Source organism: Electrona antarctica (assembly GCF_951216825.1).
Source record: "Electrona antarctica genome assembly, chromosome: 3".
NCBI lineage: Eukaryota > Metazoa > Chordata > Actinopteri > Myctophiformes > Myctophidae > Electrona > Electrona antarctica.
Window position 1 is genome coordinate 43,817,836 of NC_136808.1, and position 12,500 is coordinate 43,830,335.

At 47.7% G+C, this 12,500-nt stretch overlaps 1 protein-coding gene across 1 annotated transcript in view; it reads right to left on the reverse strand.

Annotated features, from left to right (window-relative positions):
- The window catches only part of kif28 (kinesin family member 28), a gene marked incomplete at both ends in the record, with an annotated part of 22,860 nt that overhangs the window by 2,738 nt on the left and 7,622 nt on the right, over nt 1–12,500 (reverse strand). Inside the window, 13 exons of the mRNA XM_079496356.1 lie at nt 387–478; nt 1,018–1,184; nt 2,518–2,652; nt 4,455–4,525; nt 5,474–5,614; nt 6,405–6,491; nt 6,621–6,728; nt 6,820–6,938; nt 7,521–7,656; nt 10,194–10,317; nt 10,904–10,967; nt 11,396–11,486; nt 12,371–12,492. Coding sequence (XP_079352482.1) covers nt 387–478; nt 1,018–1,184; nt 2,518–2,652; nt 4,455–4,525; nt 5,474–5,614; nt 6,405–6,491; nt 6,621–6,728; nt 6,820–6,938; nt 7,521–7,656; nt 10,194–10,317; nt 10,904–10,967; nt 11,396–11,486; nt 12,371–12,492 — 1,457 coding nt within the window. The remainder of the gene's footprint in view (nt 1–386; nt 479–1,017; nt 1,185–2,517; nt 2,653–4,454; nt 4,526–5,473; nt 5,615–6,404; nt 6,492–6,620; nt 6,729–6,819; nt 6,939–7,520; nt 7,657–10,193; nt 10,318–10,903; nt 10,968–11,395; nt 11,487–12,370; nt 12,493–12,500) is intronic.

Below are 12,500 nucleotides of genomic sequence, written 5' to 3' on the forward strand. Positions count from 1 at the left end.
ACTTATGCCATATCACAATACAGTACGTATCACAATAGTACAATATCTAAAATCACAGACAATATCCAGTCTAATATCATATCATGATATAAGTATATTGATACAGGGATGTCCCGATCAAGTTTTTTGTTCCTGATCCGATTCTGAAATGACCTGATCGGCCCCGATTTCCGATCACGTCATGCTGCTCCTGTGAATAAATACTTTTGCATTTTAAAGTGAGTTGCAAGCTTATCCTTTCTGTTTGCGTTTTGGCTCAGCAACAAACCTGTGCAACATGCAGCTTTATTTTCTTCGCAAGCGTTTCCCCAACTCATCTTATCTTAGGTCTTACTTCAGGAATCATGAGGACAACAACAAGAATCAGTGAAAACGGTAGAACTCACCATTGCGTCTGACTCGGCTTCATCGATGATGAAGATGCCCTCCGCTGTCATCTTCACCCCTTCCAGGGTGGAGGTCAGAGGAACGCAGCCCTCTAGGAGAGGAAGCAGAGGACATACTGAGGAACGCAGCCCTCTAGGAGAGGAAGCAGAGGACATACTGAGGAACGCAGCCCTCTAGGAGAGGAAGCAGAGGACATACTGAGGAACGCAGCCCTCTAGGAGAGGAAGCAGAGGACATACTGAGGAACGCAGCCCTCAATCGAACGGCCTAGTTTTACAATTATATCAGTCGAACGGCCTAGTTTTACAATTCTATCAGTCGAACGACCGTGTTTTACAATTCTATCAGTCGAACGGCCGCGTTTTACAATCATCCAATCCACTAAGCAACTCAAAGCAAGCGTTGAACACCAACCACTTTCCATTTTGGCAAATCTTTTGGAGGCGCTACCCACACGTTTAGCAGTGTTTCTCATTCCACGAAAGCCTGATCCTTACAATCTATACCTCATTGTAAAGGTGACTAATCAACGATTAGAATGATACACAATACCGATTTGGTATTATTAAAGTGGAGAAATAATGGACCAAATTTAAGTTTCCGAACTGTTGTTGCCGAGTTTACTCATACCTTGCAGTCCCCAGAGCTCCAGTACGAGGGCGCTGTTCTGCAGGTGTCCCAGCAGGCTGTGGGACGTCTGGAAGGAGCTGAAGTGAAGTCGCTGCTCCAGCGGCGGGTTGACGTCGCTCCACACGGCCGGAGTGTAGCGCGCCGGAGCACCGTCGAACACCCTGAACCTGAGGATGACAGAGAATAAGAGATGACACACAGCAGCATCAAAGACCCTGAACCTGAGGGGACAGAAAATACCCTGAACCTGAGGGGACAGAGGAGACCCTGAACCTGAGGGGACAGAGGAGACCCTGAACCTGAGGGGACAGAGAAGACCCTGACCCTGAGGATGACAGAGAAGACCCTGAACCTGAGGATGACAGAGAATAAGAGATGACACACAGCCGGAGTGTACTGTCGAAGACCCTGAACCTGAGGCCACAGAGGAGACCCTGAACCTGAGGGGACAGAGGAGACCCTGAACCTGAGGGGACAGAGGAGACCCTGAACCTGAGGGGACAGAGGAGACCCTGAACCTGAGGGGACAGAGGAGACCCTGAACCTGAGGGGACAGAGGAGACCCTGAACCTGAGGCCACAGAGAGTAAGCGTTGACACACAGCCGGAGTGTACCGTCGAAGACCCTGAACCTGTTCCTGGCCTCTTTACCCAACCTGGACGCCTCTGTTCCTGGCCTCTTTACCCAACCTGGACGCCTCTGTTCCTGGCCTCTTTACCCAACCTGGACGCCTCTGTTCCTGGCCTCTTTACCCAATCTGGACGCCTCTGTTCCTGGCCTCTTTATCCAACCTGGACGCCTCTGTTCCTGGCCTCTTTACCCAATCTGGACGCCTCTGCTCCTGGCCTCTTTACCCAACCTGGACGCCTCTGTTCCTGGCCTCTTTACCCAACCTGGACGCCTCTGTTCCTGGCCTCTTTACCCAACCTGGACGCCTCTGTTCCTGGCCTCTTTACCCAATCTGGACGCCTCTGTTCCTGGCCTCTTTACCCAATCTGGACACCTCTGTTCCTGGCCTCTTTACCCAACCTGGACGCCTCTGTTCCTGGCCTCTTTACCCAATCTGGACGCCTCTGTTTCTGGCCTCTTTACCCAATCTGGACGCCTCTGTTCCTGGCCTCTTTACCCAATCTGGACGCCTCTGTTCCTGGCCTCTTTACCCAATCTGGACACCTCTGTTCCTGGCCTCTTTACCCAACCTGGACGCCTCTGTTCCTGGCCTCTTTACCCAATCTGGACACCTCTGTTCCTGGCCTCTTTACCCAACCTGGACGCCTCTGTTCCTGGCCTCTTTACCCAATCTGGACGCCTCTGTTCCTGGCCTCTTTACCCAATCTGGACACCTCTGTTCCTGGCCTCTTTACCCAATCTGGACGCCTCTGTTCCTGGCCTCTTTACCCAATCTGGACACCTCTGTTCCTGGCCTCTTTACCCAATCTGGACGCCTCTGTTCCTGGCCTCTTTATCCAACCTGGACGCCTCTGTTCCTGGCCTCTTTACCCAATCTGGACGCCTCTGTTCCTGGCCTCTTTGATCCAGCGGACGCCACAGCAGCGATCCAGGACCAGCTGGAAGTCCAGTCGTCGACCCAGCAGCTCTGACGGGTCAATCAGAATGTCGTCCTCGCCCAGAGGACTGCAGGAGAGAGAGGACATTTAAATAGAATGTCGTCCTCGCCCAGAGGACTGCAGGAGAGAGAGGAGGACATTTAAATAGAATGTCGTCCTCGCCCAGAGGACTGCAGAAGAGAGAGGACATTTAAATAGAATGTTGTCCTCACCCAGAGGACTGCATGAGAGAGAGAGAGGACATTTAAATAGAATGTCGTCCTCGCCCAGAGGACTGCAGGAGAGAGAGGACATTTAAATAGAATGTCGTCCTCGCCCAGAGGACTGCAGGAGAGAGAGGACATTTAAATAGAATGTCGTCCTCGCCCAGAGGACTGCAGGAGAGAGAGGACATTTAAATAGAATGTGGTCCTCGCCCAGAGGACTGCAGGAGAGAGAGGACATTTAAATAGAATGTCATCCTCGCCCAGAGGACTGCAGGAGAGAGAGGACATTTAAATAGAATGTCGTCCTCGCCCAGAGGACTGCAGGAGAGGGAGGAGGACATTTAAATAGAATAGAGAACGACACAAAACATTAAAAAGTATATTCAGTGATTTCACTTAATTCAAATATGACTTCTTTTTTTGTTTTGTTGTGATAATCCTCCCTACTATAGAGTGTGCTGACCATATAAGGAGTTCCTCCCTGTCCCCGTTTGCCCCACCGACTTCACATTCGAAACACGCGTTCCACACCCCCACAGGGAGTGCAGTGCCCGGTCAAAAAAACCTTAGGTTTCGTTCTTGGCTAGGTGGCCCAGCCGTCATCCAATCAGGATAGAGAGGGGCCATCCACCAATCATGATCGAGCGGGGTGTGTGTGCTGTTGGCCTGTTGCGTGTCCCCCCCTTAGAGTATATATGAATAGAGACGGCACCCGGAGGAAACCCTGAGGAGAAATGGACATAGTGGCCGAATTTGGTATTGCAGCGCTGGGCCAAACTCATGAACGCGCTGGTCCGTTGACTATCATTGTGCACGTTCACGATGACACGTGAACGCAGTTTCATACGTGAACGCCGCTGTTTCATACGTGAACGCGTGCAATGATAGTCAACGGCCAGCGCGTTCATGAGTTTGGGGCAAATCCATCCCAGAATGCACTCTGTTCCTTAGTGAAATCGCCTCATGCGCTTTTGAGCAACTTAATGCAAGTAGATGGGAGGAGATATCCGGTGCCGTCTCTATTCATATATACACTAAGGTCCCCCCACTGTAGTGTGTGCATGTGCACATCGTGTTACCGGGCGGACTGTAACAGCAGTTCAGAAACCCGTCCACCAGTGACATCATCGTTAGGTAGATTTATTTTTAAACAAGATTCTTTTACAAAAATGTTTATATTTGTATTATCGTGAGAACGATGGCTTCCATTTTTGCATTGCAACTTTTCAGGACTAGAAAGCCTGCAGTTTCTATTAGCTTGGATTCCCCATCGATGATGTCACTGGTGGACGGGTTTCTGAGCTGCCCAGAGCCCTCCTATGAGACACAGACCGAGTAGAAAGAAATTGTGCCATTTTATCATGATTATTATTGAGGACCTATTATATGAAGATAGGTTGAAAAGTGGTGAAGTGGTCCTTTTAGAGCACAGAAGTGCTCTTTAATATTATGGCAGAGGCTAATACAATTCACCAAACCTTGTTTAGATTCCACTAAGTGCAGTTGTTGAAATGACATTTGCTCACATCAAAGATCAAGACATGTCAAGATATCAGTTGTACAATGTTTGTGCTTGTGCTGCTCTACCTCCTTAGCCACTAAGGAGGTAGAGCACGTGCGTGCATGCGTGCGTGCGTGCGTGCGTGCGTGTCGTGTGTCATACACTCCAGAGGGGTTGCATGGAATCAGTCGTGTCTGTAGAACAGCCTCCTCTGTGCCGTCTGAACCCAGCACCTGGAGAGACAGGGAGACCACTATCACAATCTGAACCCAGCACCTGGAGAGACAGGGAGACCACTATCACAATCTGAACCCAGCACCTGGAGACAGGGAGACCACTAAGGATCACAACCTGAACCCAGCACCTGGAGACAGGGAGACCTGAACCCAGCACCTGGAGAGACAGGGAGACCTGAACCCAGCACCTGGAGAGACAGGGATACCACTAAGGATCACAACCTGAAACCAGCACCTGGAGACAGGGAGACCACTAAGGATCACAACCTGAACCCAGCACCTGGAGACAGGGAGACCACTAAGGATCACAACCTGAACCCAGCACCTGGAGACAGGGAGACCACTAAGGATCACAATCTGAACCCAGCACCTGGAGATAGGGAGACCACTAAGGATCACAACCTGAACCCAGCACCTGGAGACAGGGAGACCACTAAGGATCACAACCTGAACGCAGCACCTGGAGACCACTAAGGATCACAACCTGAACGCAGCACCTGGAGACAGGGAGACCACTAAGGATCACGACCAGCAAATACAATATCCATAATACACCTCAAAGTAGCAATGAATAAATACAAATATAACAAGTCACCAAAGTCCTACTTTTTAGTAGCAGGGCAAAATACACGATCTGAACCGACATAATAAATATATAGGCATGAATAGGCTATAGTACATATCCAAACATGTGCAGGTGTTGGACTGAACATCTAAGATGATCCTTTTGAAACTTCTCAAGGGTACTTTCAAAGGACTGTAGATCGTTCCACGACCAAGGGCCAAAGAAGGCCAGACATTTATTTTTACCCCCCTCGGATTTGAATGCTGCTACTACACACTTTAATGGCTTGAGTTATATTTATCCATTCTCTGCATCTCCAAGTGCCTTTCCCTCCATCTCTGTGTATACAGTAGGCCTACGTATTTACAGTATGTGTGTACCTCCAGTTGTTCTTCTAGAGCGATGCGAAAGGCCAGAGACTGGAGCCAGAGATGGGCTCTGCCCAGGAGCAAAGGTTCCAGCGGATCCCAGAATGGGTCTCTATCCTTGGGCAGAGCAACGCCAGACAGACCCTGTCCACTCTGGGAAGAAATGTAAAACAACTCAAAGTACCAGACTTGTTGGTTTAGCACAATTTACATGTTTCCTTGCTATTAGCGGTAGAAGATGATTGTCAACCAGTTACATTATTTTAAGAGCAGGAATATAGTTTCTCATCTACAGCAGTTAATTATAGTGATCTGGTTAAAGATGTACCATCATTTTAATGATTGTGTTTTAATCCTACTATAAATGTGCATACGTGTGTGCGCGTGCGTGCGTGTACGGTTGTAATGCACGTAACTCGAGAACCGTTTGCCCCACCGACTTCACATTCGAAACAAGCGTTCCACACCCCCACAGGGAGTGCAGTGCCCGGTATCGAGTCGGTCGGACCCACGGTTCTCCAGAACCACCACAAAAGGCTCTGGTCAGGCTCTGCCAGTGGGCCTAATGAGGCCAACTCCTTTCACCTGTGCAATTTTCAGCTTCTGCCTCAGCCAATTGAGGCTCAGCCAATCAGGCTCTGCCAGTGGGCCCAATTGATTGCCAAGTACACAGTTTGCAGTCTTCACACACAGGCACATACACAGATCTCCATGTGGGACACCGGCTGACAGTTAAAACGGGTGCTATGACAACGTATATCATTAGGTTCCCAAGTTGCATCGTTCCCATGTAGGCCGGTGGCCGACTCCGACGGGCAGTCGGGCACGTACAGGTCTAGTGTTCCAAATAAAGTTCAATGAAATAACCTGGTCTCTGCTCTCTGCCTGCTGCTGGTACAGCTCACCTGGTATCTGCTCTCTGCCTGCTGCTGGTACAGCTCACCTGGTCTCTGCTCTCTGCCTGCTGCTGGTACAGCTCCTCCATCAGGAACTTACGGTTCACAAACTTGGCTTTGGACCAAACCCACACCTGAGAGAGAGAGAGAGAGAGAGAGAGAGAGAGAGAGAGAGAGAGAGAGCGACTAGACATGTGTTGTGATGAAAATTATGTTTTTAAAAAAGGGAGCCGTCAGACAGACAGACAGACAGACAGACAGACCTGTTTTCTCTCCAGTGACGTTACTCTGATAACGATGTGTTTCTCCAGGTCCTGACCTCTAGAGTCCGACAGCGCCAGGTTCTTTATCTCCAGTTTAAACTCCACCCCCTAAAGACACAATACAGGTTTAAACTCAACCCCCTAAAGACATAGAAGCCAATACTATATATAAACATAAACATATTAAAGCCACAGTTACCTTGCTGAGCTCCCGGCTCATCTGGTTGGCTTCAGACACCATGGGCATCAGTTTGGTGTAATCATAGAACACGGCCAGGAGGCTGGGGTCTGTCTGACTGCTATGGACACTGGACTCCCCTACACGCATGTGCACGCGCACACGCACACGCGCACACACACACACACGCACACGCACACGCACACACAGAAGAATAACGTATTTGTACATATAGAGGGTATGACGTCATCATCAAACCCGGAAGTTATGCGGGAACGTCTACTTTTTGGCCTTGACAGCCCATACATCCAAACAGAAAACTCCTATTTGATTGCATTAAACAACGCTAAACAACATTAAACTGACTTTGCCACTCGATGTGCCATTCACTTTATGCATGTGCATACCCTCTATTCTATTGTGATATAAATTATATTGAGAATGAGTTCCATTTTCTTTTCTATTGCCCGTTGTATCATGAGCTACGTCAGAAGTTATTTAACAGATGTAAAAATATAGATCTGATGTGGTTAAGTGATGCAGAGCGACTGAGATGGATTTTCGAACATAGGATATTTGCACACACTCACACACACACACACACACACACACACACACACACACACACACACACACACACACACACACACACACACACACACACACACACACACACACACACACACACACACACACACACACACACACACACTCTGTCTCACCCAGTTGGATGCCTTCAGCAGCAGCCAGTTCAGACAGGAAGTAGTCGTAGTCATAGCGACTCCAATCGTCCCCACCCCTCTCTGAGGGATAGCCAATGAACAGGTAGGTAGAGTTGGAACCCAGGATGAGACGGTCCTACACACACGCGCGCACACACACACACACACACACACACACACACACACACACACACACACACACACACACACACACACACACACACACACACACACACACACACACACACACACACACACACACTGTGTTTATGTGCAATGGTGTATTAACTTTGTATTTAGGGTTTCTTCCTGGAGGCTGAACCCTTGAGAGTCAAACGGGTCAATGAAATAAACATATAGTGACATCACACTATCAGCCCTTCCCCTAGCCCCTCCCCATTTATCATACAACTACAGCTGTGGGTGCGGCTTCAGTTTAGTTGGATCACCACCCATCACCTAACCTGACTTCGCCAGATGGCGGCAGTATTGAGTTCACCAGTTCCCTCCTCCTGCCTGCATCTGGGATCTCTCAAGCAGAAACGATGAACCCGGAAGCAGCGGGACAAACATTTGATACCTCCATAATAATTTCGAGTTGTAGTCTTGTTAGGTTGTGTTTACATTTGCGCTGTGACAGCGCTTCCATATGTCATAAGTCTCGCGTTGATCCCGTTGGCCCCATATCGCTCCGGCCAGAATTAGACCAGAGTACATCATCTCTGCCTGAGAGTTCCCAGACTCTCCCTGCTGGCAGAATGCAAATGTTGTCCAGCAGGGGGAGTGGTTTCACCAGGCTACCCATCACCACCCACCAGGCAAACCTGGCATACTTAAAGGGACACTTCACCCTTTTTGCCAAAAAATATATATCAATGACGTTTATAAAATTTAGAACACTTTCCTGGCATTATTTTTTGTGTAATCTCTGGGTTTAGATATTTTAGATTAACGGGTGGCTCTGACGTCAGAGACACTCTTCCGTATTGCTACCGGACTACATTGTCTCCTCACACTGCAGCTAGACCAGCCCCAAAACACAGCCGTCACGGACACTGCGATTTGTTCCACCTACAACCTTCGTTGACCGCACCCCCACATGCGCATTTGTTATTGTGTTTGTGTCATGTTGCCGTCGTCAGCAGAGCAGCACCAGAGAGACGCGCTATGTTGCCACGAATCCCCCCCCCCCCCCCCAACTCTAGATTTATTATAATGATATGAAGTGACTTGCCATAAACCATCCATTAACTCCCCATTCATCCAATTTGCATCTGCTTGTATTAAACAACATTAAACTCACCAACATTGCAGCTGTAGGGAAAGCTTGAATATCCACTTTCAAACTGCAAAGCTTTTGTTTCATAAAAATCCACCGAATCTTTTTCCCACTGTTATTTTGGGCTCGTGGAAAAATGACAGCGCGTTATGGTGATTCTCAGTCACTCGCTCCCATGCAGTAATAAGAAGGGGCAGCCGACTGAGCTATAGGAACAGGAAAGCAAGACACTGAAACCTGGTGTCTGGAAGGGCGCTAGGCTCAGCTCATTGGTCAGTACTCTTCATAGGCATGCAGCAGAGCCAATCACTATGCAGTATCGTATCTTAGCAACTATTTCACCACGCTCCGGTCCACAACATTGAAAAAACAAATGGATGCTGTTGACAGCCAAAAATCTTATCTACCTCAGAGTCAGAAAGTTCTAGTAGTGAGATAGAACTAAAAAAGAAGAAAAACTAAGTGCAGAGCTGAGTGGGAAAAAGATTCGGTGGATTTTTATGAAACAAAAGCTTTGCAGTTTGAAAGTGGATATTCAAGCTTTCCCTACAGCTGCAATGTTGGTGAGTTTAATGTTGTTTAATACAAGCAGATGCAAATTGGATGAATGGGGAGTTAATGGATGGTTTATGGCAAGTCACTTCATATCATTATAATAAATCTAGAGTTGGGGGGGGGGGGGGGGGGGGATTCGTGGCAACATAGCGCGTCTCTCTGGTGCTGCTCTGCTGACGATGGCGACATGACACAAACACAATAACAAATGCGCATGTGGGGGTGCGGTCAACGAAGGTTGTAGGTGGAACAAATCGCAGTGTCCGTGACGGCTGTGTTTTGGGGCTGGTCTAGCTGCAGTGTGAGGAGACAATGTAGTCCGGTAGCAATAAGGAAGAGTGTCTCTGACGTCAGAGCCACCAGTTAATCTAAAATATCTAAACCCAGAGATTACACAAAAAATAACGCCAGGAAAGTGTTGTAAATCTTATAAACGTCATTGATATATATTTTTTGGCAAAAAGGGTGAAGTGTCCCTTTAATGAACTGGTGGACGTGTCCACATAAAAACCACATTTTAACAAATACTGTATAATTTTTGGAAAAGGTTCTTCCTCCTTATATTATAATAATACCTGATGATCATGTTTTAGGGTGGAAAACATTGTGACACTCTTTAATTAATATTTCCATGTTGTCCTTCAGGACTCCATGGAGACTCACCAACCAACCCTAACTAACCAGATGTCATGTTGTCCTTCAGGACTCCATGGAGACTCACCAACCAACCCTAACTAACCAGATGTCATGTTGTCCTTCAGGACTCCATGGAGACTCACCAACCAACCCTAACTAACTACTAATCCTAACCAGATGTCATGTTGTCCCTTCAGACTCACCAGGTGTTGCAGTTCAGTGGTCTGGGAGATGGAGTTACCGTTGATAATGACCTTTGACCCTGCCAGGGGTGTCAAAGACACCCGGCGCTGGACGTTCTTGAATACAGCATGACGATCCTGAACACTGACAGACACACCCACGCACGCGCACGCACACCCACGCGCACACACACACACACACACACACACACACACACACACACACACACACACACACACACACACACACACACACACACACACACACACACACACACACACACACACACACACACAGCTATCATTGTGTATCCCTATGATACAAATTTGTTGCATTTGATTATCACAACAAGAACTGTTAATTAACTCCTTTGCTGCCCCTAGTGTTAGCATGCTGGTACTGCCCCAGGGGCCGCCCGCCCAGGCCCACTCTATGGAGCTTGTTGTCCTTAGGAAGGGGGGGCCTCCGGAAGTGGAACGACACCACACAACACAGCCCAGAGCCTTTAGCTAGCAGAACAACCAGCTACATTTTCTCAGCGATGCGATACAAAATCACAAATGATTTACGATCAGCTTTCGGAGCAATGCTAAAAGGTAAACAGACCGACGGCGCGTTCATATACGGATTAAACGGTTGTCTACGCTTATACGCGTAGCTGGCATAGATAGGTCCCAATAGCCTAGCTATGTTTATAAGCTTAGATGTCAAGAAAATAATGAATACTGACCCAAGACCTTTAATACAGATGGATTTGGCGTTGGTTGAGTCAGACAGTCCAACATCCCACTCGCCTGAGAAAACACACAGATACACACACTGAATACAGATGAGATAGAGAGAGAGAGATGTATGAGGATACTAAAAATAATGCTGGCCTGTTCTGACATCACATCACTGCATATTTGGGCATGGCTGAGTGGCTGACACAGAACTCAGGAATAAAGGGACACAGAGAGACAGACAGATAAAGAAATCTCCATATATGGGCATAAAAGGCCCAAAGACAGATGGGTGGAATGGGTCCTCTGACGCAGGTACAACAATTGCATAGCCGGGTGAGGCATGGATCTACTCCTCTGTACTCCTCTGTACTGTACTGTACTGTACTGTACTGTACTGTACTGTACTGTACTGTACTGTACTGTACTGTACTGTACTGTACTGTACTGTACTGTACTGTAATAATAATAATAATAATAATAATAATAATAATAATCACCGTCCTGGATGAAGAGTTTGACAACTCCAGACAGCTGAGCATCTTCATTAATGTTTATAATGTAAGGATACATCTGCATCATCCTCCTCTCCTAAGAACAGGGAGACCGAGAGAGAGAGAGAGAGAGAGAGAGAGAGAGAAAGAGAGAGACACACACACACAGAGACAGAGAGAGAGAGAGAGAGAGAGAGAGAGAGAGAGAGGGAGGAAGAGAAAAGAATCATGACCATGTTGACAGTGCAGTGGTGTTGCCATTCGTCCATGTCTAAAAATGCTGATTTGTACAGTCAGTCACAGCTGCAAACTGTCCACGCCAATACGTCAATGTTGGCCAATACGCCAATGTTGGCCAATACGGCAATGTTCACACCAATACGGCAATGTTCACCAATACGTCAATGTTGGCCAATACGTCAATGTTCGCCAATACGTCAATGTTGGCCAATACGTCAATGTTCGCCAATACGTCAATGTTGGCCAATACGGCAATGTTCACACCAATACGGCAATTTTGGCCAATACGTCAATGTTGGCCAATACGTCAATGTTCGCCAATACGTCAATGTTGGCCAATACGGCAATGTTCACACCAATACGGCAATGTTCGCCAATACGTCAATGTTCACGGCAATATGTCAATGTTGGCCAATACAGCAATGTTCGCCAATACGTAATTTTCCATATGCCTGATACAGTATGTTTTGCACCTGCTCATGTTGATATCTTGCATATAAAATAAGAACTATTTTATACCTGTAATCATGTTATGTCATGTGACAATAAAGTTCCTTCTTCTCACGGCCACGCTACACCAGGCTTTTCGCGCACAAAACGCGTGCGTTTACCCCCGCGTTTAGGGTAAACGCGCGAGAAAAGCCTGGTGTAGCTTGGCCGTTATTCTACTGCGTGTGTGCGTTTACCTGTGTGTACCGTGTGTGCGTGTGAGAGGATGGCTGTGCGTGCGTGCATGTTTACCTGTGTTATAGTGGTGTACTGCTGCTCCCAGTCCCTCAGTGCTTCCTGTAGATGTTGTTCCCACAGAGTATGGATGGCTCGGATCTGCAGCTCATTGTGACTCAACAACCCACGCAACTCCTCTGGACGG